Source organism: Schistocerca piceifrons, chromosome 7, assembly GCF_021461385.2.
Source record: "Schistocerca piceifrons isolate TAMUIC-IGC-003096 chromosome 7, iqSchPice1.1, whole genome shotgun sequence".
Lineage (NCBI taxonomy): Eukaryota > Metazoa > Arthropoda > Insecta > Orthoptera > Acrididae > Schistocerca > Schistocerca piceifrons.
The window spans coordinates 354,575,127-354,601,132 of record NC_060144.1 but is presented as its reverse complement, the minus strand read 5'-3'; the positions used below and the strand labels follow the sequence as shown (position 1 = coordinate 354,601,132).

Genomic DNA, 26,006 nt, shown 5'->3' with positions numbered 1-26,006 from the left:
TTCTGTAACATGTCAGTAATTGAAGTCCCATGACTTGAGTTTAAAAGAAACACAACTTAACAATTAAATATGTAGTAAAAGTGGGCGAGAATGAAATGTGCATTATTTTAAAATGTATGGTAAAGGATGTTTGTATGGCCGTTACAAGAAAGATTACATACACTGTAACAAAGTTCTGGCAGTCCACTGACTAACCAACTTCTACCAAAATAAGGTTATTCTTACAGTCTTCTTATTGGTGTTAAAATCACTATCATGTGTTTCTATTCCCTTTTCTTTTTGCAATATTGGGTACAACAACATGAGTGGAAAGTCTTAAAATTTCATTTTAGACTTTCAAAGTTAATGGGAATAAGAGGGGGGAGAGGGGGGGGGGGGTAGGCAGATGAGTGGAAGAGGGGGATGGGTGAATGAATGACTGTCACACTTCACAAAACACTTACCAACGCAAGTTCCGGATCTTCATTTGGATCTACACCAAATTCAAATCCTGAAGCACCAAGGCCAGCACCTCCCATACCATCCTCTCCCTGCAGAAAAGAAGTAAAAAATTATAGCATAAATTCGACAGATTCAGGTACAGAAATTTTCAATGGTTATATAACTGCAGCAAAGTACATTAAAATCATATTTTTTCTGTGGACTTAAAAAAAGCAAAGGAGAAAGGATATTTTTTTCTTGAAATTATTCTCCTAAGGCAATGGAGGTGATCAAACATTTTGTGAATATGTTTCCACATAAATTTTCAACAACTTTACATGTAGACAGTAAATAAGTTAATATCGTGCTGTATTTTCAATTGTCTTCCAACACAGATAAAATTTCTTCTGAGAGATAATAGCAAAGTATTCTTGTCATCAAGATAGACTAACATCGCACTATAAATAAAAATGACTGAAAAAGCACCACTAACACACCTACTAAAGTTTTGATTATTATTCAATGTGAAAAAGTGTTTCACACTTTGTTGTATTTCACAGCTTTATACAGCAAACTAAGCTCATGGCAAATGTGTGCACATATTAGAAATACACAGCAATCCAAGCAAATCTAAGAGCAAGGAGTTGCTAAATGGATTTATGGGTAAGGAAAACAAGAAATTGGAAGTCCCCTGCAGAAATGTTGAGCCACGCAGCCTCCTTAGCCAACCATAATTGCATAAATGTTGCCAGAACAAGATTTTGTGCACGAACCAATTCCTCGATTACATCCCATACGTGTTCAATGGGATTCACGTCGGACGACCAGGCTGGCCAAATCATTCACTCGAATCATCCATGAATGGCTGCAAATGGTCTACAAGTGCCTGAACATAACCATTTCCAGAGGACCCAGTCCGTTTCATGTAAACACAGCCCACACTATTAAGGAGCCACCACCAGCTTGCACAGTGCCTTGTTGACACCTTGGGTCCATCGCTTTATGAGGTCTGTGCCACAATTGAACCCTACTATCAGCTCTTACTAATTGAAATTGTGGAGTCTTTGCCATACTTGAATCCTACTATCAGCTCTTTACTACCTGAAATACAGGCTAATCTGACCAGGCCATGGTTTTCCAGTTATCCAGGATCAAGCAATATGGTAATGAGCCCAGGAGAGGCGCTGCAGGTGATGTTACACTTTTAGCAAAGGCACTCGCATTGGTCATCTGCTACCATAGCCCATCAACAACAAATTTAGCCACACTGTCCTAATGGATATGTTTGTCGTACATCCCACATTGACCTCTGTGGTTATTTCACGCAGCGTTGCTTGTCTGTTAGAACTGACAACTAACTCTATGCAAATGCCGCTGTGCTCGATTGTTAAGTGAAGGCCGCCAGCCACTGCATTGTCCGAGGAGAGAGGTAATGCCTGAAATTTGGTATTTTTGATACACTCTTGACACTTGACACTGGTTCTCGAAATATTGAATTCCCTAACAATTTCCAACATGGAATGTCCCATGCATTTATCTCCAACTACCATTCCACATTCAAAGTCTGTTGATTCCCATCAGGCCGTCAATCACATGAATAACCTGAGTACAAACGATAGCTCCGCAAATGCACTGCCCTTTTATACCTTGCGTACATGATGCTACCACCATCTGTATCTGTGCATATCACTATTTCGTGACTTTTGTGACCTTAGTGTACTTTTAAATGTAATTTAAATGTGATGTCTACTGCTAATGCCTCCTCTATGTGGGGAGTAGCAGTCTTTCCTGTTTCTTATTATTGTTAAGCTATGAAATAAGTATAACAGAATGGAAATTGGTAAGAGAGGTAGATAAATAGCCAATATAACAACAATGCAATCATTGAGCCTAAGTGTGATGTAAAAAAATGGAATGAAGTAATTTAATTCCCAATGGATGACACTACTGGTTCTCTGGTCTTTAACTACGATGTGAATTGCTTGCAGCCCAGCATGTTTTCCACAATTATAAACCTTTGCTTAGCAATACACTTATGAAATCTGATTTATTTTGCAGAGTGGTGGTGATAGGTTAGTTAAGATTTCAGAGCATCTCCCACAGTGCTCTAAAGTCACTGTCACAGTTTCATATCAAGAACTCAAGGAAAATGCATACACTTTCACATTTATCATTAGATTCGATTCACACTCACAAGCAGTGAATTTGTCATAAGCCCGGCAGGAATAAAACTACTTAATTACATATTGTACAATTTGCTTTAATTATCTTTTTATGAAAAGCTTAGCCTGCCAAAGAAATATTATTACCTGAATAACTGGTGATGAAAGCAGAGCATCAGACAAATGAGGGCCAGGAGGCACTGTGACCAAATGGCTACTTCCACCATCTCTTCCATTTAATGCATTTATAAATGCTGTGAGGAGTTCATTGTTTGAAACCTGTTAAAGAGACCAACATTCCTATGACACTTATTACTCTGGTACATGAGAGGCTACGTCTATGGTATAAAACAATGGACGTAGTGAAAATAAAGAGTATTTGGTTTTTCATTTTTTCCTAAAAAATGAAATTGTTGTGTTTTCTTAGTTTAAGAAATATTTATTAACAATCTTACAAAAAATGCCAATAGTTAAGAATTTATATTTGAAATGAAAACATGAATTTCATGTGCAATATACAATTAGAAACAAAAAGACGTGCATTACTCATAAAAAATAAATAAAAGTGAAAAGGGGGGGGGGGGGGTTAACAAAGCAGGACTTGAACAAGCGATCCATGAACTGCACCTGATTATCAGTCTATTATGCTACTGATTCCGCTACACAACCAGAGTGTATTTGTACCTCGACCGTAACAAATGCAGTCCCTCAGAAAACTTCAAAGCTATTTTTTTCTGTAAATTTGTGAAAAACATTAATAACAACGTATTTCACAGTACTTTTTAACCATGTTCCACACATTTCACTACAGAGCAGGGAGCAACCTCAGCCATTTACATCTGTGTATTAGCAGCATGACAATCAGAGTACAACAGTACAGAGACTGCGACTGTATATGATTTTTGAAATAAAAATTACATAGCTAAAGCGTGATTAAGAAAAACGCTGATGGCTGTTAATACTTTAGAATATCTTAAAGTTTCGTTTAACATAACTTAGTAATAAGATATCTAATAAGTAAATAGGGTCTACCATCAGTTTACACTGACCAATCACTGTGTTTGTGTTTGCTTGCATCATGTTTATTCTTACAATAAACAGAGTATACTTTTCAAGATGTCTACTTGTTATATTTACAATTGTGCCTACTGAAGGTAAATACTGACCAGCCATTGTAAAGCTTTGTATTTTTACAATTTTCTAAATTTTGTTCGTTTACTTTAGTAAATAAACACTCTGAACTTAATGTCTTTGAACCAATACATATGAGAAATCAATATTCCAAATGGTATCTTATTAGTTTTTAAATCCACTCTGTCACATTGTGCTTGAAGAGGCAATCCCATTACATGATGTTACTTACAGTGCTGTAATTTCTGAATCCTCTAATGCTGTCAAAAAATTTAAAAAAATCTACATATAATACTATAAGTAAAACCTGGTAACTTAGATGGAGACATACAGTCCCAATCACACTTGCAAGATGAGTATGGTGTCATAAGCATTACGAAACCTCGGGTTTCACACACACACACACACACACACACACACACACACACACACACACACTGATTGTAAACAGGACACCCATCGAATGAAAACATTCGATACATATATGCCCTCTCCCCTGTCCTACCGAAGCCCAGGCAGCAACACAACAGTGTGTTTTACGTTCACTGTTAAATGCTCGGCTTCACCTGATGTACCAACAATAGGTGGAAAGTGTTTGGCACTGCACTCTCAATGTCTGTTTCGACAGGGCTATGTCACACTGCATAGAGCAATACTGTACATACTGTACTTCCAAGGAGTTCCAATAGATTGCAATGGCACGAAACCATGCAATATGAGCAAGAAATACATGAATACTTCAACCAACACACGCACAAATTGATGACACTTGGACTTTTGAATGCATGGCTCCAGGCGCAGACAAGTAGAAACTCGCGAAGTGTCAGTCTACCTAGTCAAAAGTGTAGCTGCCTGATGCATCAGACAGTGCCAATGTGGGCCACAAAAATCAGAAAAATATGTTCGGATAAAGCAGATTTCAGATAAATGCGATTCGGATAAATGCGAGTTTACTGTACTTGTAAAAACTTGCCTGCATGTACCTATGGACTGATCAGTGATTTCCTTTGTGCTTTTGTCTCTCTCTCTTTCCCACTTTCACTTTCACTGTGACATGCAGCTGAAGCTAAGGGTTCGATTAGAGCGATAGACACTGGGTCCTCTTATTAAATCGCGGTCCAAAATGCCATACGTTACTGTGTGAAACCTATTCTTAATAGAATGTTAGCTAGTGTGGCCCTTTGTTCTAGTAATCAGCTGATAAGAGCATGAGCTTACAATACTCATCTGTGTTTAATACAATAATTAAGTGGGTCTTCGGACTGAGGTGAAAACCCAGTCTCTCAATTCTTTGTCATGTTCATTTAAACAAGTGAAGAAGCATTAAAAATAGGCCATAACCAACTCTGCATCTCATTTCCTTATTTACACCACATCTACCTTCTTGCCAGACATCTGAGTCATTTTGTACTGTGTCCATCCACAGAAACCTAAACATCTCAGGAGCTCAACCCTGGTATTGCCCATGGTACGTAGTCACTCATGTGCTCAAGACATTATCTCAAATCCCATTTCATCTCCGACCTGATTGTGAGAGTCTAAGAAAGTACGTTGTGATCGACACTGGGTTACGGCAATCCAAAGAAATGCCCTAAAACGAGAATTTTTTTTATTTGAACAGTAAAATATCTCATTAAAATTAGTTTTTAATGAAAATAAGACAAACACAGGACAAAAGGGGGGGGGGGGGGGGGGGAGAGACAGAGGATTTCCTACAGTGTGTTAGAGTGTTCACATTTTGTTAACCGTTGTATTATAGCTTTACTTAGAAATTATTGTTACATCAGTATTTTTCTTCAGACCTTTTAAGTATCTGCTGTTAACTGCAACTGGAAACCATTAAAATGGAAATGAATGTTAAACTGAAAGTAACCGATACTTGCAAACAGTTTTTGAAAGTAAATGATATGAATTATAAATACATATATCATAAACATAAAAATTCTGAAATTAACAAACCTTGGGATTAACTTCTTCTCCAAAGCTGACAATATCAACATTGACTTTTTCCTTCTTGAGCCTTTTTGCCAGACGGATGAGATCACTTCCTTTTGCTTGCACAGGGCTTCCCACAAATGCTACAATGCGCATTTTATGGTTTTTGCCTTGTCGATGTTTCAGTGCTAGCTGGAAAGAAGCTCCACCAATGTTAAAATGTGTTACCAGGCAAAGTCCACGCACTAACCAACACATTCTCCAATGCTCTATAATTTGTAGGGTAACCTGATTGTTATGCTTCCTTATGCATCTGAACCCAACTTCAAATTCCCACATACACTTCATGTCAGCAGTACTGACATTGGCAGATTACTTTCAGTAACCAGTTTCAAATACATATTATTCCTTAGTTTTAATTATTTTAAAAAATACGGTAAATTAAATGTACAAACATTTTTTGTAGTTGCTGTCAGATGAGGAAATAGCTAAAGCAGAAAAGTTACCGACTCAATGCAGGGATGAAAAAATGATGCAATAAACACAACCCCACTAAGTGGTGAAACGAAATCAGTGCAAGTACAAGAGGGAGGGACTCAAAGCATACTAAAGATATGCAAGAGTCACACTAATAATAAACAGAGATTTAAAAAAAAAAACCAGATCAGGAGGTGGAGTAGAGGTAGCCTACTCCCCTGGAGAAAGCCTAAAACTTGACTGTTCTTTCACCACCAGCTAGTAGCAAGGATAACGAATTATCCAGGCCCTGCATTTGTTGGGATACTGTAAGAAGAGGGCATTCCATTAGGATGTGAGCTGCCATCAGCTAGGCACCACAGTGTGTGTGGCAGTCAATGCATATCAGAAATTGGTCTTGGTCTTTCTTCTTGGTAAAATGGTGGGCATTGGTAATAACCACCAGTTGTAACACAAAGACATTATGGGTCTCCGACACATAATGTAGTTCTTGGCTGCTATTACATGTAAAAGTGAATCATCATCATCATTGCAGTATCTTGATACCCGTGGGTATAGTGGCCAAGATCCCTTGATATTTAAAGATAACAGAGAAAATGTGTGTTGATGGACAATGGGGGAAATGGAGGCTTTAGGGCTATGGAGCAGATCTAGCCAAACCTGCAGTCCAGGTCCACACCAGGGAGGGGTACAAGAACTCATCCAATTGATACAGGAAGGAAAGATCTCTACAGAATACTCCCAATCAAAGTCTAATTTGGAATCCTCCCTAACTCGATTGGAGGGTTATAGGGACAGAACTTCAAGTGAAGAAACAGAATCTGAGAGTTTAGTGGTTAGGGAGTTGGTGGATGGTGGGGGTATAGTTGAGCAGCTGTTGGTCATGCCAAAACTGGAAGGATAGGATTCCGGACTCTGCCAGAAGACTGTCTACTGGGCTTATTCGGAAGGCCCTGGTGGCAAGCATTCAATCATTACTCCACAAAGGTGAAATGGATCTAGCAGTTGCAATGGTGATATGCTGCTGCACCATATACCTGCATCCAGAGTCCAACTGTGATAAAAACAGAGCTCTACAAAAGATAACAGAGTGGAATGATCTGCACCCCATGCGGTATGACCAACGAAATTGAGTGTATTCAGTGTCTGCATGCAACTTCTACTGAAGGTAAAAAGTGTGATACTGAGTTTGGAGACCCAGGAAAAATAACAGTCCGCCTTGACTACTTTTTTTATTCTTTTATAAATTATACACCTTAAAGTGTTTTGGCCACAGTTATCCTCAGACTATGTCGGATAACAAATAAGTAGTATTTCCAAAAATATTACAATGGTAAGTACATAGGGTAAATCGAAAATACATCACATTTAAAATCTTGATAAGATGTTAATTGAAAATGTACCTATCACATTAAAATTCAAATTGAAGACTACAGATTTTATCTCACATATAATCATCTAGTAAAGATAATCTATAAAAATAATAAAATGGACAAATGTGATGATAAAAGTAGTTCAACAAATGCCTTAATACGCAGAGCTTAACTATCCTAGTGTAAGGTATAACCTATTTTGCATCCCCTTTTTTCTCTTTGTGAAATGAGAATATTAAGATCAAAATAACTGGAACTGTAGACATTGATATCACTGCTATCTCACAGCTGTTGCATTTTCTTCTGTGTAGGCACTGCATGTTGTGACCGTATATGGTGGAGCTCATGGCTAACACAGCACATCATATTGCAAAACTATGAAGTCTTGGAAAAAGTCAAAATATCAGTTTTATTTGAAATGATTTTGTTGCTAAGCAAGCACTGTAGCTATCTCTTACTGTGAACAAAGATTTCCATTTCTACCAGGATATTTGATGATGATGATTATTTGAGGTAAGGGGCACTCGATATCATGGCCTTCAGTGCCCTAATGAAAAGTCAGCCTGATAATCTCATGGACGAGGACAAAGGCTGTCCTCACATGTGGATCGGCTTATAATGGATGGAAGTCTGCCTCCCTTCCCACCAATGTAGGCATGAGGCCCGAGAGTTCACAAACTTCACCACCCTTGTAAACATTGGAATCAGGGGCAGATCTCCATCGAGACTGAGGGCTGCCCTAATATCAGTACAGAGAACACACTTAGCCACAATATGCTGAACTGAAAGCGGCACGCCATGAACTTCACAGAGCGATGGAGCCTCCCACCAGAGGAGGAAGTCATGTGTTAAAGGGTTATGCCTGATGCGCAGTCTGGTAAGCAGAATCTCCTTCCGGCGATGAGGCTGACATGAAGTCTGCCATGCCTTTGTGGTCGATTTGAGCTAATGCAGTTTGTTATCTGTCACCTGCAACCATTCAGTCTCCCACAGATGCATGATGCATCTGTCAGAAAATGAGATTGTGGCATGCAACGGGATGGGACACTAATGGACAGCACCATCCCAAAATGCTTCCTTGGCAGCTTTGGCAGCCATGTCATTACCCTATATCCCAATGTGGCCCGGTACCCAGCAAAAGATTGCCTCGTTGCCAAGGTGTTGGAGCTGCTGCAAGGAGTCATGGATGAGCTGAATCAGTGAGTCTACTGGATACATTTGGTGAAGTGCTTGCAATGCACTAATTGAGTCGGGACAGACAAGAAACGTCTCCAGTGCCATCAGAATGTCGTATAATTCCAGATCATAATTTGTGAATTGTTCAGGAAGATGCACTTTAAAAACCCTATCAGAGAAAACAGCAGAACAACTGAGGAAATTCTCAAGCTGGAATCCATCTGTATAAACAACAATAAAACTGTGGTATGCACTTAAAATGGACAAAAACAAAGTTGTAAAAACAAAATCTGGAGTACAAGTCTTTTGTACTGTGTCAAGCTTAAAATAGCTTTGGGCAACTGAAGATGCCAAGGTGGCAATGAGTTCCATCCTTGGTTGCGTATTTTGATAGCTGATAGATCCAACCATTTAGACAGTCTGTAGCATGTACCCAAAATGGCTTGCTTGCATGGGACCAAATCCCGAACAACCTTTCAAAGGTCAGTGGGACCACTGAACTAAATGTCAGTGACTGAGGTGACAGTAATTTTCAGTGCCTGTCAAGCCAAAAGGATACGTCACCAAATCCACAATGATTCACCAGCCTCTGCACACAGACTCTGAACTGGGATGGTCTGAAAAGCTCCAGTCGATATCCGAATGACCTCATCGTGGTCAGCATCTAGCATCTTGAGGTATGAAGGACGGGCTTATCTGTAGACCATGCTGCCATAATCTAAACATGATCAAACAAATGCCCTATAAAACTGCAGGAGGTGGGACCTGTCAGCTCCCCATGTTTTTTCACTAAGGCATTTCAAAATATTCAATGACTGGAAGCCCTTTGTTCATAGGTCTTTCAGGTGTGGAAGCCAAGTTAAATTCAAGTCAAATAATAAACCAAAAAAGTGCACAGTGTCTTGAAAATGTAAAATATTGTATCCCAATGTGAGCACTGCTTGGTTAAAAACTTAGATGAGAACAGTTCAAATTGACATGTCGTCTTTCGGATGAGAACCGAAAACCAGTTGTCCTGGTCCAGGTTTCCAGCCTCCTAATGGTCAGCTGTAGCTGCCTCATCATTGTCATAAGATCAGAGGAAGGGTAGAATATTGCAAAATCATCCATAAACAAAGAGCATTTGACAGGGCTCTTGACTGCGGAGGAAATACCATTGATAGTGATGGCAAACATTGTGACACTGAGGACACTATCTTGGGGGACTCCATTCTCTTGAACACAGCAGTGAAACATGGCATTGCCAATGCGATGTCGAAAATGCCAGTCCTCAAGAAAGGATTGGATAAGAAGTGGCAGGTGTCCCCATTCAAGAAGTTGGCGAAGGATGTGGTACCTCCAAGTAGTGTCATACGCTTTTTCGAGGTCATTAAACACACAAACAAATGGTTTTGGCATAAGAAGGACTCCTGTATCACCATCTCCAGTAGAAGTACGTCATCAAAGGTGGAACGATAGTGCCTGAAACAGCACTGGGAGTGGCTCGGGTGACCTCGGGTTTCCAGCAGCCAGATGCAGTGGTTGACCATGCGTTCAAGAGTCTTATTCATACAAATGGTAAGGGTTACGCTCCGGTAACTGTTAGGGGTGTTACAGTCCCTGCCTGGTTTCCAGAATAGAATTAATATTGCCTCCTTCCAAGTCATGGGGTACTGTCCATTAAATCAGATCTGACTCAAACAAGAGAGGAGTTGTCCTTTCACTTCAAGGCACAGATGACCAAGTATGGCATAATGGATCTCATCGGGTCCTGGAGCAGTGTCTGGCTGCAGACAAAGCTGATTCCAGTTTCCACATGGAGAACAGAAGGTCGTAGACTTCCTCATTATGCAAGAAGAAATTGAGCTGCCTCATCTCTACAGTCCTAGGAAACGTCTGAAAAGTAGGAGCTTGTGCTAAAACCTGAGCCATATCTTCTGTCGGATCCACCAAGACCCCATTACTTGACAAGGCCATAAGGAGATGTGTACTGCCCTTGCCTGAAATCCATCTTACTAATACCCAAACTTGCGCAGTGGAAGTGGACCAATTAACAGAAGTTGTGAATTCCCTCCAGGAACCCTCATCCATTCTTTTATCACTCGCCTCACATGTGCTCTCGCAGGTCTGAAGGCATGAAGATTTTCTGTTATTGGACAGTGTTTGAACTTTCGCACAGCTGTTCATCTGGCCCTGATTGCCAACTGACAGTTGTCATTCCACCAAGGTACACAGGCCGTCGTCTGAGGTGGTTACTTGACCAGGGAATGGACTCTGCAGCAACCTGTTGGATCTCACAAGTGATATGGGCCACCATCTCCTGTGCACGATCCTTTTGTTCAAAAACAGCCTGGATTCACTGGGACACTGAGATCAAATATTCTCAAAGAGAAGGCACTTTAAGCACTGACTAGGCAGTGGCAAATAAGGCTTCATGTCACAACAATAAACTATGATCTTCACCTTTTATGGGACTATGCTCCCACGTCAACTGCTAATCTTGCCCCCTTCTGTAAAAGGCAGCCGAACTGCACCCCTTGCCACTCCAAGTTCCCACACAGTTCTTTTTCTGACAGTAATACTAAGTCCTGGTAAAAGATAATATCCTGTGTTTTGTTCAAACGTCTATGTCGATAAAAGAAACTGGAATATCATCCAAAGGAGTACACCAAAGTAAGGCTCAAGACTAAGTGGAGTCCGCTGTCTTCATCAGGAGGTAGCTGCTCTATGTCTATTGCACGCTGACACTTCTACAAAGTTATCTTCAAAGTGTTCCATGAAGAATTTACATTTGAGATTTGGTTGTTAGGAAAGTCTCACCATCTATTTTAGTGCAGACAGGGTACTGTGCTGTTGTGAGTATGGTTCTCAATGTCAATACAACTGTCCTCCCTCCCATGCCATTGCAAATGATGGAACACTGAAATTATACTGATGGGCTTAATGGTGATAGTTGCGATGAAGAGACTGTCTGCCCTGGTGTTACAAATTTTGACTGGAAACATCTCCAAAGATAACAGCCACTTGGCACAGTGAGTATTGCCTGGAAGGCAATGGGAACAAGAAACTGGTATGCATGAAGAGTTTGGGTTCACACTGCTGATGTCTGAGCTACAGAGATGTCAGGGGCTCCAACTGTGCACGTACAGGGTGACATGCACCCTACAACCAACTGACTACTGCATTAGGATGCAGACAGGTCGAAAGCAAGATACTCGGATAGCAAAGGCCCGAGTGAAGTAGCATGACCAGTAAGTAGAATATCCCTGTGTCATCTCGTGGAGCAGCACGGTGGCAACTGGATAATAGCACTGATGGAATCTGACAGGTGTAGTATTCCAGCAAGCTGGAATGAAGGGAGCATTCTTAGACTGCTTTGGCATGGCCAGTGGTTCAAATGGCTCTGAGCACTATGGGACTTAACATCTGAGGTCATCAGTCCCCTAGAACTTAGAACTACTTAAACCTAACTAACCTAAGGACATCACACACATCCATGCCCGAGGCAGGATTCGAACCTGCGACCGTAGCGGTCGCGCGGTTCCAGACTGAAGTGCCTAGAACCGCTCGGCCACCCGGCCGGCCATGGCCAGTGGCCAAGAAGTTAACATAGTGGGAATGGCAACATACACAAGCCAACTGTTTTGACATCTTTCTCATAAAATGTTAAAGAAACTATTTGGTAAAAAGTTTATTTTCTTGGCACCTTATTCATCAGCTTCATTGTGAAATGCCTAGCATTTCATTGACAGTCATAACTATATTTAAGGACCATCAATAGCTGGCGAAATGAGAATTACTGTGGATTTGCAACAAAATTAGTGAAGAAATTACACATTTATTTTTAATTTTGAGAATTACCTTTTCATATGTTACTGACATGTCTTGTTCTCAGTTACTTCTTTAATAACAGGCTCTGCCACAGTAGCAACTGCATTAAGGCATCAGTGAGGTGAAGTTGTGTAAACTTTGCTTTTTTGTGCAAAAGAAGAAAAATTTGACACTGCTCCAACAGAAACTTAGGTGTTACTCAAAACTCGTCACTGAAGACACTTCTATTAAAGTAATATGGCTGCTTTCACAGGTGGCCCGGCCTCTGATGGGTAAGATAAGCTTGTGACAGGACTGGAGAAACTGGACTACATCCTTTGTCAGGGCTCTTATCTCTCATCTTGCCTTTAAATGAGGGATAGCCTTCCCATCCCTTCTAATGCAGTATTCCATCACCCACCTGACCAACAGAACATTCTAGCCCATCCCTATACCACTCCCACTCCCAAATCCTTGCCATAGGGATCATATCCCTGTGATACACTAAGATGCAAGACCTGCCCAATCCATCCACCCACTATCAGCACTTCCCACTCCAGTCCTGTCACAGGCTTACCCTACTCCATCAGATGTTGGGCTACATGTGAAAGCAGCCATGTGATGCACCAACTCTGCTGCAAACACTGCACCACTTTTTATGTTTGTATGACAATCAACAGGGTATGACAATCAAAAGACTTTCCACTAGAATGAGTTGCCCCTGCCAAAATAAACCACCCTGTGGCACAACCAGATGTCCATTTCTGTTGCCAAGAACAAGGTTGGATACCCGATGAGATAACATGCAGCTGAGCACAACATGCTCAATTTCAACGATTGCTTCACAACTCGAACCATCTGGATCCATCCCTCCACAGCCAGCTTCTCTGAACTATGCAGATGGGAGTTCTCTGAGCACAACATGCTCAATTTCAATGGCTGCTTCACAGCTTGGGCCATTTGGATTCTTCCCTCCACCAGCAGCTTCTCTGAACTAGGCAGATGGGAGTTATCCTTGCAACAAAACCTTTGTTCCCATAACTGTCCTGGCCCCAATCTCCAGTATCCCACTGCCCTCACATCCTCCGCCCAACAGTTTCCCTTTCCTTCATCCTGTCCCCACATTATTTTCAGTGTGCACTGCTCCCCACTGGCTCCAACAAAGGTGCCTTGTATACATACCATCCTTCGCTCCCACATTTCTAGCTGGCAACCTCCCTCCTGCTTGCCTTGCCCACAAACTGCCTGCCTCCCTCCAAGCTACTAGCCTTCCATCCCTCTCCCTTCCCCCTTTACCCACCACACCTGACAACCCCACAACAGCCTGTTCCAAAAGGCAGCACTGGCACTGTTAGTCCGGCTGGCACCATGTATGGGCATTGCCATGTACTTGTGTGTATGCATGCATGTTTTACCTTAGCCCGATAAAGGATTACTCTGAAAGCTAACAGGTTTTCTTTCTTTTGTGTGTGCCTATCATGCAATTAAACACTTCTACTTTTCAGTGAGTCATCTCCATTCATCCGAAAGTATTTACTTTCCACTGTAACTTTCTAACACTATTAACAACAACTGATAATATATTTTTATATTAGACCATTAACAAAAACATACACAGGTCACAGTGAAGCTGAGAAATGAGGCTATAACATACAAAATGATTTTTTTTTTTTACTAAGTTGTTCCTTTAAAATAGTGTGGGAAAGATCACTGTGCAGCTGAAGAGTGCATGAATTTTCACTCATGCTGTTACTGCTTCATCTGTCTGGTGGGTTAGTCAACATACTCTGTGGCTCATGCAGGTCCATATAAACTGTGTTAGGCCACATGGGGAATCTGCATTTGTGTATTCTCACATTTAGGCTTTGTGTGAGCCAGATAGTTTGTTTAGAACTGAGTGTCAGTATGGTCATGACTGGGCAGTTACACATGTACCGCATGGGGTGACCTTCCCTGTACATTTTGACCTCTGAGAAATTTGGAAAATAACCTGGCAAAAAAATTAAGAAACGTAAGAAGTAATGTACGGTTTCATAAGAATAGGCCAAGACAAGATCCAAGTGACAGCCAAGTTGTCCTCAGAAGAGTGGGCACAGATACAGGAGATAAAAAAAGAGGGGATACTGCAATGGCTTGATGGCCTGAGCTTGCCACACAAGTACTCCCAAATGAGACGTGGGCCCCCTGGAGGACTACTGAATAGAGGATTCAAATTGCACGAGTTCTGAAGCAGTCACTAAAGTCACCTGTAGCAAGCGAAGTAGCATGTTCTGTCACTTTGTGGATGTACTCGTCCAGCCAGTACTACCAATGGACAGTTAGCTGTTGACTATCTGCACACTGAAAGTCATGCAAACAAAACTGTGAGGTTTACATGCAGCATGTCTCTTTTCACAGTCATTCATCATCTGCTGGAGTAGTATGATGGTGACAAGGCTGAACAGGATATGATAGGTGGATAAATCAGGTATTACATTTGTACCTATGTGGCACATGGTTAGAAGGAACATTTGTATAATGGCAGACTGGGATAGTTAGGAGATTGGTTGGGTGACAGTGCTAAATTGGCATACATAATGCTAATTTGAGGTGACTATTTCTTATTTTCAGTTTGCGGTTAGGAGGAGTTGGAGGTATGGTAGAAGACACAAAAGAACTGTTCAGTGCACTGAGTAACAGAAGAGAACTCATAGTTACAGATGATGGAGTGCGAGAAAATGTGGTGTGAGATATAAAGTGCCGCAGAAACTGATAACATTTGACAATGCATTAATTCATGGACTAATGTAGGTAAGGAGATAGAACTTGATGGACATGCCTGAAATGACATGGGGTTATACTTGGGGGGGGGGGGGGGGGGGGGAGGGGGGGGGGGACAGGTCAACAGATGACACTGGACAACAACATGCCAATGACACCGCATGAGAAACGTATATAAAGTGAGATATAGTGAGGGAAGAAAGATATGTCAGCAATTGCACATTGTCTTTACCAAAAAAAGAGACTCTTGGTTAAGCTTTACTATCAGACTCTAAGATCCGCTACTGCAGGAGTATGATCTGTAAGAACAGTATTCAAACGGCTAAAGGTCTTGTGACAAGTGCTTCTGTGAAGAAAATGATCACGAAATGTGAAACCACAGGTTGTGTAGACAATAAGCCCCATAGCGGTTGACAAGGCAAGTGTTACTGCTGTTCTGACAGTTCAGGAAGAAATGGAGACTTTAGTTGATTCATCTCCTCATGATGAAGTCAGCACTCTTGAAGTTGCATATCAAACTGGCAGTCCACGCACTATGGTTTGGAGAGCACTCATGATGCTAACCATGCAAAATCCAATGTCATCATTAACTGTTAGCCACCAATTTTGTGACATGGAGAGCATTTGCAGTGTGGGCACTTCAAAAACTGGAGGAAGAAATCGATTTGTTATCTAATGTGTTGTGGACCGATGAAGCCCATTTCACACCCCGACAGTCTGTCAACTCTCACATCTACAGACTTCAAACTACTGAACATCTTAGAACTGTTTTGTAAACCCCACTGCATTGTTTGTTTTGTTTTAGGGCGCAAAAACAACTAGTGTCATACGCGCCCATGTCAAAACTACAGAATACGAAGACAGGGAGGTTAAAAAATGACTACATGTCAATCCCAACCAATGTAGAAGAAGACAGCTAACTACTAAAAACAGGTAGGTGGAGAAAGGTCTATAAAATACACCATAAAGAAATGGAGGTCCAGAACTAAAATTTAAATGGCTTTTGCCATATTGCTAGATGGATAAAAAGTAAAACGAGGTCGACAGCCCATGCATCATTTCTAAAATGGCCAATAACTGAGAGGGCAAACCGAAGCAGGGACAAATGGTTAAAAATTGGGCATTCTATCAGGAAATGGTGGACAGTTAAAACTTGGGTGCAATGTGTACAAAATGGAGGGGAGCACCACTCAACAAATGACAATGGTTAAAAAGGCAGTGCCCAGTACGCATCCTAGTTAAAACAACATCCTCATGGCGGGAGGGTTGAGAGGAGGTCGTTGAAGCTGCTGGGAGAGGCTTAATAACCTGGAGCTTATTCCCATGAAAGGGGGGACCAGTGTCGATGCCAAAGTGACACCACCACCTGACAGACGGCAACACAGAGATCTTCGGAGGGAATATAAGAACTAGTGTGCTGCGGTACGAGGACTGCAGCCTTGGCACCAGTGTCAGCAGCCTCATTTCCTGTCAGACCAACATGACCAGGAACTCACACGAACAGCACTGTGGTGCCATCAAGTGTGAGCAAGTGACAGTTTTCCTGGGCATTAAGGGATGGGCAGTGTACAGTGCACAGATGCTTTGAAGGGTGCTGAGAGTCTGAGCAGATTGAAAAGCCAGTGTCACTGGATGTACTCTGTGGCCTGATACAGGGCATCTCCGAGAGCCATCACTGTACACAAAGATACTATCGTGAAGTTCCACATTAAGGTCGTGAAACTGAAGGTGACAGAGCGAGGCTGGAGTCCTTAGAAGTGAATGAAGGCCAAGTTGAACATGGGCTGCCACACGAAGCCAAGGTGGTGAAGGGTTCGCACCCACCAGGAAAATTGCAGGGAACAAGGAGTTTAGCTGCCGGAGCAAAAAATTAGATTAGATTAGTTTTTTGTTCCCTAGATCCATGCTCAGGAGATCCTAATGGATGTGGAACGTCTGCTTGTGTCTGTATATGTGTGGATGGATATGTGTGTGTGTGCGCGCGAGTGTATACCCGTCCTTTTTTCCCCCTAAGGTAAGTCTTTCCGCTCCCGGGATTGGTATGACTCCTTACCCTCTCCCTTAAAACCCTAAAACCCACTTCCTTTCGTCTTTCCCTCTCCTTCCCTCTTTCCTGATGAGGCAACAGTTTGTTGCGAAAGCTTGAATTTTGTGTGTATGTATGTGTCTGTGTTTCTATCGACCTGCCAGCACTTTCGTATGGTAAGTCACATCATCTTTGTTTTTAAATATATTTTATTTATTTATTTTTTTAAGCAGAAATAACAATACTAATAGTATGAATATATACAATACATCATTTGTTTCTATTAAAAAATTCGTCAATGCTGTAGGAGTTGGCCACTAGTAAGTCTTTCAGCCTACTTTTAAACTGATCTTTATTTGTAACTAAATTTTTTGTTTGTTGGCAAATTATTGAAGATGGGTGTTCCTGAGTAGTGGCCCCCTTTTTGAACTAAAGTAAGTGCTTTTAAGTCCTTGTGCAGATTATTTTTGTTCCTGGTATTGTATGTATGAACTGAGCTATTTGTGGAAAAAAAAGAGATATATTATTTAGGACAAATTTCATTAAGGAGTAAATATACTGAGAGGCAGCAGTTCTTTGAAGATGTTTCTACATGACGTCTGTGAATTTACTCACAAATAATACATGTTACACGCTTTTGGACTTTGAAAACTTTTGTTTGACTTTAAGAGTTACCCCAAAATATTATGCCATATGACATTATGGAATGAAAGTAGGCAAAGCATGCAAGCTTTTTCATTTTTATGTCGCCTATGTCAGCTAACACTCGAATTGCAAATACAGATTTGTTAAGGCATTTCTGCAGTTCTGTGGTGTGCTCCTCCCAACCGAATTTATTATCAAGTTGTAATCCCAGGAATTGAAGACTGTCAACCTCTTCTATCTGCTCTTCTTCATACTTTATGCATATGCTGGGTGGAAACCTCTTACAGGTTCTGAATTGCACATAGTGAGTCTTTTCGAAGTTTAATGTCAGTGAGTTGGCTTTAAACCATTTATTAATATCCATAAAAATATCATTAGCAGATCTTTCTAGAACTACACTCAACTTACTATTTATTCCAATACTTGTGTCATCTGCAAACAAAACGAACTCTGCTTCTGGCAATGTAACTGATGAGAGATCATTAATGTACACAAGAAAAAGCAATAGCCCTTAAGATGGATCCTTGTGGGACACCACATGTAATTTCTTCCCATTCTGATGATGACTGATGACTTAATTCACTAGTCCCTTGCACTGACACCCTTTGTTTCCTGTTAGCGAGGTATGACTTGAACCATTTTGCAGCACTGCCCGTGACACCATAGAAATCTAATTTATTTACAAGGATGTTGTGGTTCACACAATCAAATGCATTTGACAAATCACATAAAATACCTGCTGCTTGTAATTTGTTATTTAATGAATTAAGTACATTTTCATTTTCACTGTAGGTGTAAATAGCCTTCTCGATATCAGAACCCTTCAGAAATCCAAACAGTGTTCTTGATAATATGTTATTTGTGGTCAGATGGTTGAGAAGCTGCCTGTACATTACTTTTTCTAAAATTTTTGTGAATGCTGGCAAAAGTGAAATCGGTCTGTAGTTTGATGGTATCTCTTTATCCCCTTTCTTGAATAGAGGCTTAACATCTGCATATTTTCGCCTGTCAGGAAATGTCCCAGTTATAACTGACGGGTTACACAACTTAGAATTGTACTAAACTCACACGTACTTCAGGAGGTAACAGAGAAGAGGGACGCGCCCCATACTGGTGATCAAAGGTGTCATCGAAGGAGGAGGCACCCATGCCAGGCTAACAGCATGCATACCTGCTGAGGAGAAAGTCGTGACAGCAGAACAGTGGTAGTTCAGCAGTGACGGCCAAACTGATGTCACGATGGTGGATAGTATTGAGACGGTGTAAGAGGGAAGGCTCTGCGGATGCATAAACAAAACACCCATGGTCTACTTTCGAATAGACATGGGGCCAGTATGAATGGAGGAGGGTGGGTTGATCTGCACCCCAGGAAGTACCATTGAGGACATGCAAGACACTGAGGAACCTTGTACAGCAGGCTGCCAGGTAAGACATGTGGAGGACCAAGAGTGTTTCCTATTGAGCACGAGCCCCAGGAATTTCATACTTTCAACAAACATAAGAGCAATAGGCCCAAGATGTAAAGATGGTGGGAGAAACCAATTGTGCTGCCAGAAATTCATGCAAACTGTAGCCATTGTCAATAATCCACGAGTAAAGATAATTGAGACATTGCTGAATATGTCGCTCAATGAGACAGGTCCTTTGAGAACTACAACAGATGGCAAAATCTGTCAACAAAAAGACGGTGGGAGACAGGCCATTATAAGGTTAATGGTGATAGCAAAGAGAGTGACGCTCACTATGGAACCCTCAGGGACACCGTATTCCAGGATAAAGGTGCCCAACAAGGCAGAACACACATGAACCTTGAAAATGCGGTCTGTTAAAAATTCCTGAAGGAAACAGGGCAGGCAGGCATGGAAACCCCAAGCGTAATAAGTGCGGAGGATACCAGTTCTCCAGCAGGTGTCTTACGCCTTCTCCAAATCTAATCTCCAGTCTGGGATTTCCACAGAAAACCATTCATTCATGACATGGGTGGACAAAATGATGAGATGGTCAGCAGCAGAATGACATGCTCAAAAACCCCAGTGTGCAGTGGTTAGTAAATCACGAGACTTGAGGCACCATACCACACGGGCATGGATCATATGTTCCATCACCTGGCAAACACAGCTGGTGAGAGAGATGGGGCAGTAACTAGAAGGAAGGTATCTGTCCTCACCAGGCTTAGGTATGGGTATAATGGTGGCTTCATGTCAGAGTCCGTGAAACATGCCCTCTGCCCAGATGCAGTTGTATATATTAAGCAAGAAGGACTGGCCCGCAAGAGAAAGGTGCTGCTACATCTGAATGCGGACAGTGTCTGGCCCTGGGGTGGAGGATCGGGACGAACTGAGAGCATGATCTAGCTCCTTCATAGTAAAGGTGGCATTGTAGCACTCACAATTCCGAGAAGAGAAAGATATTGCCCGAGCCGCCTCCACTTGTTTCTGATGGGGGAGGCAAGGTGATAGTGGGAAGAGCTCGAAATTTCTGCAAAATGGCAGCCCAAGGTGTTGGAGACAGCAATAGGGTCCACAATGACAACGTCTGTTGCTCTCACGTCGCAAATTGGCAAATGGATCTTGGTCCCAGAGAGCTGTCTGAGGTTGGCCCACACTACAAAGGAGGGAGCGGAACTGTTAAAAGAACTAGTGAATAAAATCCAGCTAATTTTTTTACTATACCAAATAACATGACGACACTGTGCATGCATCTGTTTATACGAATGCAGTTTGCCATCTTAGTACAACGGTTAAAAACACAGAGAGCATATCTCCACATGAAAACTGCATCATGGCATGCCTCAGTCCACTACGGGACCGGGACACAGTGGGGTAAGGAGGAAGTACGAGGATTGGAATGTTCTGCAGTAGTAAGGATAATGTTTGTAAGATAGTCCATCTGGTCATTACAACTGGGGAAATCGTGTTTGTCGAAGGTCGTCAGGGAGGAGTAAAGCCTCCAGGCGGCCTTAGTAAGCTATATTTTAGTGTGCACGCAGGAGGGGCAGCAGTCAGCAAATGGACAGCACACGGGAAATGGTCGCTAGAGCAGATGTCAGAAAGAACAGACCACCCGAGACGATGGGCAAGATGGACAGTGCAGAAGGATAGGTCCAAATGGGTTTAGGTGTGCGAGAAGTTGAAAAGGAATGTGGGTGCTCCTGTGTTAAGGTAGAAGAGGTTAAGTTGATTAAGGTGGTCAGCCAAGAGGGCACTTCTCTGACAGGTTCTAAGGGAATCCCAAGGGGGATGATGCGCATTAAAGTCACTGAGCAGCAGAAATGGGTGAGGTAGCTGCCCAATAAGATGTGGAAGTCTACCCTGGTGACATTGAATGATGGAGGGATATAAATGGTACAAACGAAAAATGTCAGGTGAAAAAGGAAAAGGCAAACAGCAACAGCTCGAAGACAGGGAGTCAGGGAGATGGGTTGACTATGAATGTCATCCCACATAAGCAGCATGACAACCCCCATGAGATGGAATGCTGACCTCAGGGGGAAGGTCGAAACGGACCGGGAAGAGTGTGAAAGCTCAAAGCGGTCGTGAGGATGCAATTTTGTTCCCTGAAAGGACGAGTACAAGGGGACGCTGCGATTCTAAAAGCAGCTGTAAATCATCTTTATTGGATCGAAGGCTGCAAACGTTTCACTGGTGGAGAGTCATGATGATGAAAAACTGTAGGGGTGTAACCTTGGCAGCTACCAAGTGCCAGCCTGTGAAGATTCGCTGCTGCAGAGCACAGAGGCAGGAGGATTCTGCTCCATGAGGTCCACAGAAGCATTGGCTTTCTTGTGCTATCCGCCTGCGGCATCCAACACAAAAAAATGATTGGTGGTGCACACCGGCGACACAGAGGTTAGCCAGGTGAAATATCACTTGGCGACACTGTCTAAGAGGATCTTCGTGTCGGCGAAGGAGAAGACCATTTGCCTTTGTTGGACTTCTTTGTGCCTTTCCAGTTAGTACAGGAAGACTCGGGTGTTGGATGGCTGGAGGGACACAAGAAGTCTTCATGGGAGTGATCCTTCTGTCCTTTCCTGCCTCCCTGTTGTGTAGAAGGTGACTTCGCCCCTTGAGGCGAGATTTTGATGTCTTGTTGCACAGCTGGATGAGGGTACAGCGATGCTACCTTGACATTGGGAGATTTCACAACCTCAGAGCTGAATTTGAGGTCACATGTGTGCATGGCCATGCCCTTCATGGAGCAAAACGTAGCAAGAACAGTACTGTAAGAGCCAGATGGCAGAACGCAGGGATTGCGACTGGCCAATAACTTGCGAGTGACCAGGTAAGGAACATTTTCTTTCACCCACATCTCCTGGACAGCCTACTCATCGAGATGCACAGGACAATCTCGGGAAGAGGCAGCATGGTTGTCATGGCAGTTGATACAGCATGGATAAGGGGATGCACAAATATCCTCATGTGCATCCCTACCACACGTTACACATTTGGCTGGGTGTCAACAAGACATTCAAGTGTAGTTGAAACGACGACACTGGTAGCAGCGGAACGGGGTTGAAATGTAAGGTTGGACTGTGATGACTTCATGGGATACTTTGATCTTGGATGTAAGCACCACTCTAACAAAGGTGACAAAAAGAGCGCATGTGGGCACTAAGGAGGAATCTGCCTTTTTCATCATTTGATGGACGGTGATGACACCCTTATCAGAGAGGTATGTTTGGGTTTTGGCCTCAGTCAGACAGTCGAGCAGCCAAGTGTAAGTAACACCACAGGAAGAATTCAGAGTTCTATGGGCCTCGACACAAACAGGATAGTCGTGGAGAAGCGAAGTGACAAGCAGTTGCTGTGCTTGCGAATCAGGTGTAATCTCCAAAACCAAAGTGCCATTCTGTAAATGAGAGTAGGATTTCACAGGGCTGTCAACTGAATCTACACCTTTCTGAATAATAAACGGATTTACTATTGCGAAGGACTGACCGTCTTCAGTATGTGAAACCACAACGAATCGTGGTGCAGCAGAGAGAGTCTTTGAAATGCTAGCCTCATTCCGTTTACATTTCGTGGACATTGATTGTGAAGATGATTGTCTCATTGTGAGGAAATCCCCATGATTGCCAGTGTCTCCGATGGCGCACTCGTCCCAGCTGGGAGCCCCCTTCACAAGCGGGCGCACCTGCATTAGGTGATTGTTCACACCTCAGGTCGCACCTTCCAAACACCTGACAAGCAGGCGCACCTGCATTAGGTGATTGTTCACACCTCAGGTCGCACCTTCCAAACACCTGACAAAGGGACCAATTAGCAATTTGGGAAGGTAGCAGCTCAGCAATTACCCCTCCCTGGGCCTGGCTTGTACCAGAGGGTACATGCAAACCCTACCTGTCGACTTGGGGCTGGGAATCACACGTTACCCACTCACCTGTTACATGTTAAGACGCGTGGGCCGGTCTTCAGGAGCACACAAGGGGGAAGAAGAAATAGAGGAACCTCAAATGCCGAAGCGGAGGAAGGATAGGAGAAAGTAAACAAAGAGAAGAAAGGGAACGAAAAACAGTGGTGAGACTGTTCTTATGTCAGTGACAGACAACGCAGAACATTCCCAAAAACACTCCAGACATGTTCCCCAAGGGAGGGGAAAAAGAATAGCAAGAGAACAGACATGCAGCACAGAAGGAAAAAGGTGCTGCAAAGGCTAGGACCTCATGGTAGCCAAGCACAAACCGGCCAAAGAGTGGCAAGCCCCCTGGTTGGTTGGTTGGTTGGTTTTGGGGTTTGATGGGGGCTAAACATCAAGGTCATCAGTTCCCAGTTCCAGACAGACATACTTGTAAAAGGCCTATACAGTAAAAGCGTAACCTCTGCACCCAGAGGGAGGGAACACCAAGGGGCACAGAGCTAAAATGAACACCACAGTAACACAAAATAGAGGACACTTAAAAGGAGCAGAGCAAATAGTTGACTAGAGTAAAACAGACTACAGTGGTTGATGGATCAGGTAAAAGGACAACCACTCAACTACAAACGAAGAACCTCCAGCTGGAACGCATTGATAGAGGTACCAACACAACTTATCATAAAAAACACTATTTTGGTATCCACGTCACAATTAAAAGTCGCTGGAGTGGGTATAGCCTGAGAAATCATGCAAGAGCGCCCACACTAGAGCGAGTGATAAAACCCAGCTGCACGGATAAAACGTAAAACTGAGTCAGCTATAGAGGCATCGTCACCGAGAATTGAAGGAACTGCAGCTGGTAAATTAAAGGACTGCCGCAAGGGGGCTAAAAAGGGGCAGTCCATTAGAAGATGACCACTGTCAGCCCTGCATCACAGCGACACTTGGGTGGGTTCTCACGCCGAAGGAGACAGCTGTGGGTCAACAACGTATGTCCAATTTGGAGCCGGAAGAGAACAACTGAGTCCCTACGTGTGCCCCTCAAGGATGAGTTCCATATGGCTGTGGACGACTTGACCATGCGGAGCTTATTTGGCGTGTTCAAGACAGACCATTTAGAGCTCCAGATATCCCGGACCTTGGGATGTAGGGCTGACCGGAGGTCTCTTTCCACAAGACCAAGCTCCAGGGGTGGCGAAGTGGTGGCCTGCTTGGCCAACCGATCAACACATTTGTTTCCTGGAATGCCGATGTGGCCCGGGGTCTGTACAAATGTCACTGAACGACCACACTCGGCGAGAGCAAAAACAGTATCTTGAACACCGCGCACCAAAGGGTCCCGAGAAAAACACTGGTCGAGTACTTGCAATCCACTCAGGGAGTCACTGCATATGACAAATGACTCCCCAGGGCAGGAGGAAAGGTGAGCGAGTGCATGATAAAGAGCAACCAGCTCCACAATGAAAACACTGCTCCCACAAGGCAGGGAAGGCTGCTCAACGTAGTCATCTTGGATGAAAGCAAACCCAGTGCGTCCATCGACTACAGAACCATCGGTCTAGACTACATTTGCATCGTGAAATGAGGCAAGAAGAGCCAGGAATTGTTGACGAAGACTGTCAGGTGGAAAGGAGGACTTGGAGTCGCAGGACAAATCCAAGCAAAGCCGCAAGCGAGGAAGGGGCCAAGGAGGGGCAGAAGAAGAGGGCCAGAAGGATGGAGGAAGGGGAACGGACTCGAGTGATGAGAGAAGGGAACAAACGCGGACCGCGATCGGGAGACCCGACCTAGGCCGCCGCCATGGGGAGGAGAGTGCAGAAGATGGAAAAAGGAGCGGGCAGTTTGGGTGGTCGAACGAGGCATGGATGCGGGCGATGTATGATGCAAGCAACTGTTGTTGGCAGAATTGTAGGGGAGGGATTCCAGCTTCTACAAGAAAGCTAGTCACCGGACTAGTGCGGAAGGCACCTGTCGCCATTCTGACGCCACAATGGAGAATCGGGTCGAGGATCTGCAATGTTGATGGTGCTGCTAAGTCGTACACCATGCTCCCGTAGTCGAGACAGGACTGGACTAAGGCCTAATAGAGCTATAGGAGGGTTGTTCGTCCAGCCCTCCAAACGGTGTGGCTGAGGCAGAGAAGGATGTTGAGGTGCCGCCAGCACCGTTGTTTAAGCTCGCGAAGATGAAGTGTCCAAGTGAGCTGAGCATCAAACAGCATGCCAAGGAAGCGATGCGTCTCCTCAATATGAAGGAGTTCATTGGCAAGGTAGAGCTCTGGATGGAAGTGGACCGTTCTACGACGACAGAAATGCATCTCTTGGGTCTTAGAGGCTGAGAACTGAAACCATTGTTTGGATGCCCAAAAATGTGCCTTACAGATAACTCCCTGCACCCGCCATTCAGCAACACTGATGCTTGGGGAACTGTAATAAAGACAAAAGTCATCGGCATATAAAGAGGAACAGACTGATGAGCCCACCGCAGCCGCAAGACCATTAATTGCCAACAAAAAGAGAGGAACAATGAGAAGTGCAGTGGTGAACTCCTTTTCTTCTCCTTTTGCTTTTTCTTCTTTTTGGTAGGGTCCCGTTTATCCTTTGGTTGATTAGGCTTTTTCAACCACTGGCTGACTTCTGGAGGGGCAGTAACTGTGGAAGAGAGGGCACCAAGCGATCCCTTCCATGTGAGGGGAGCTGGAGGAGGCGGGCACTTCTCCGGCTCAGAGGTGGGGACTGAAGTCCCCAAAGAAGGATG

General features: G+C 43.2%; 1 protein-coding gene across 1 annotated transcript in view; it reads right to left on the bottom strand.

Moving 5' to 3' along the window:
- LOC124805075 (26S proteasome non-ATPase regulatory subunit 4) overlaps nucleotides 1-26,006 on the bottom strand; it is an 87,947-nt gene that overhangs the window by 14,691 nt on the left and 47,250 nt on the right. The window contains exons 4-6 of the mRNA XM_047265507.1: nucleotides 5,673-5,840; nucleotides 2,730-2,861; nucleotides 444-530 (exon numbers count right to left, since the gene is read on the bottom strand). Of these exons, the coding sequence (XP_047121463.1) occupies nucleotides 444-530; nucleotides 2,730-2,861; nucleotides 5,673-5,840 (387 nt within the window). The remainder of the gene's footprint in view (nucleotides 1-443; nucleotides 531-2,729; nucleotides 2,862-5,672; nucleotides 5,841-26,006) is intronic.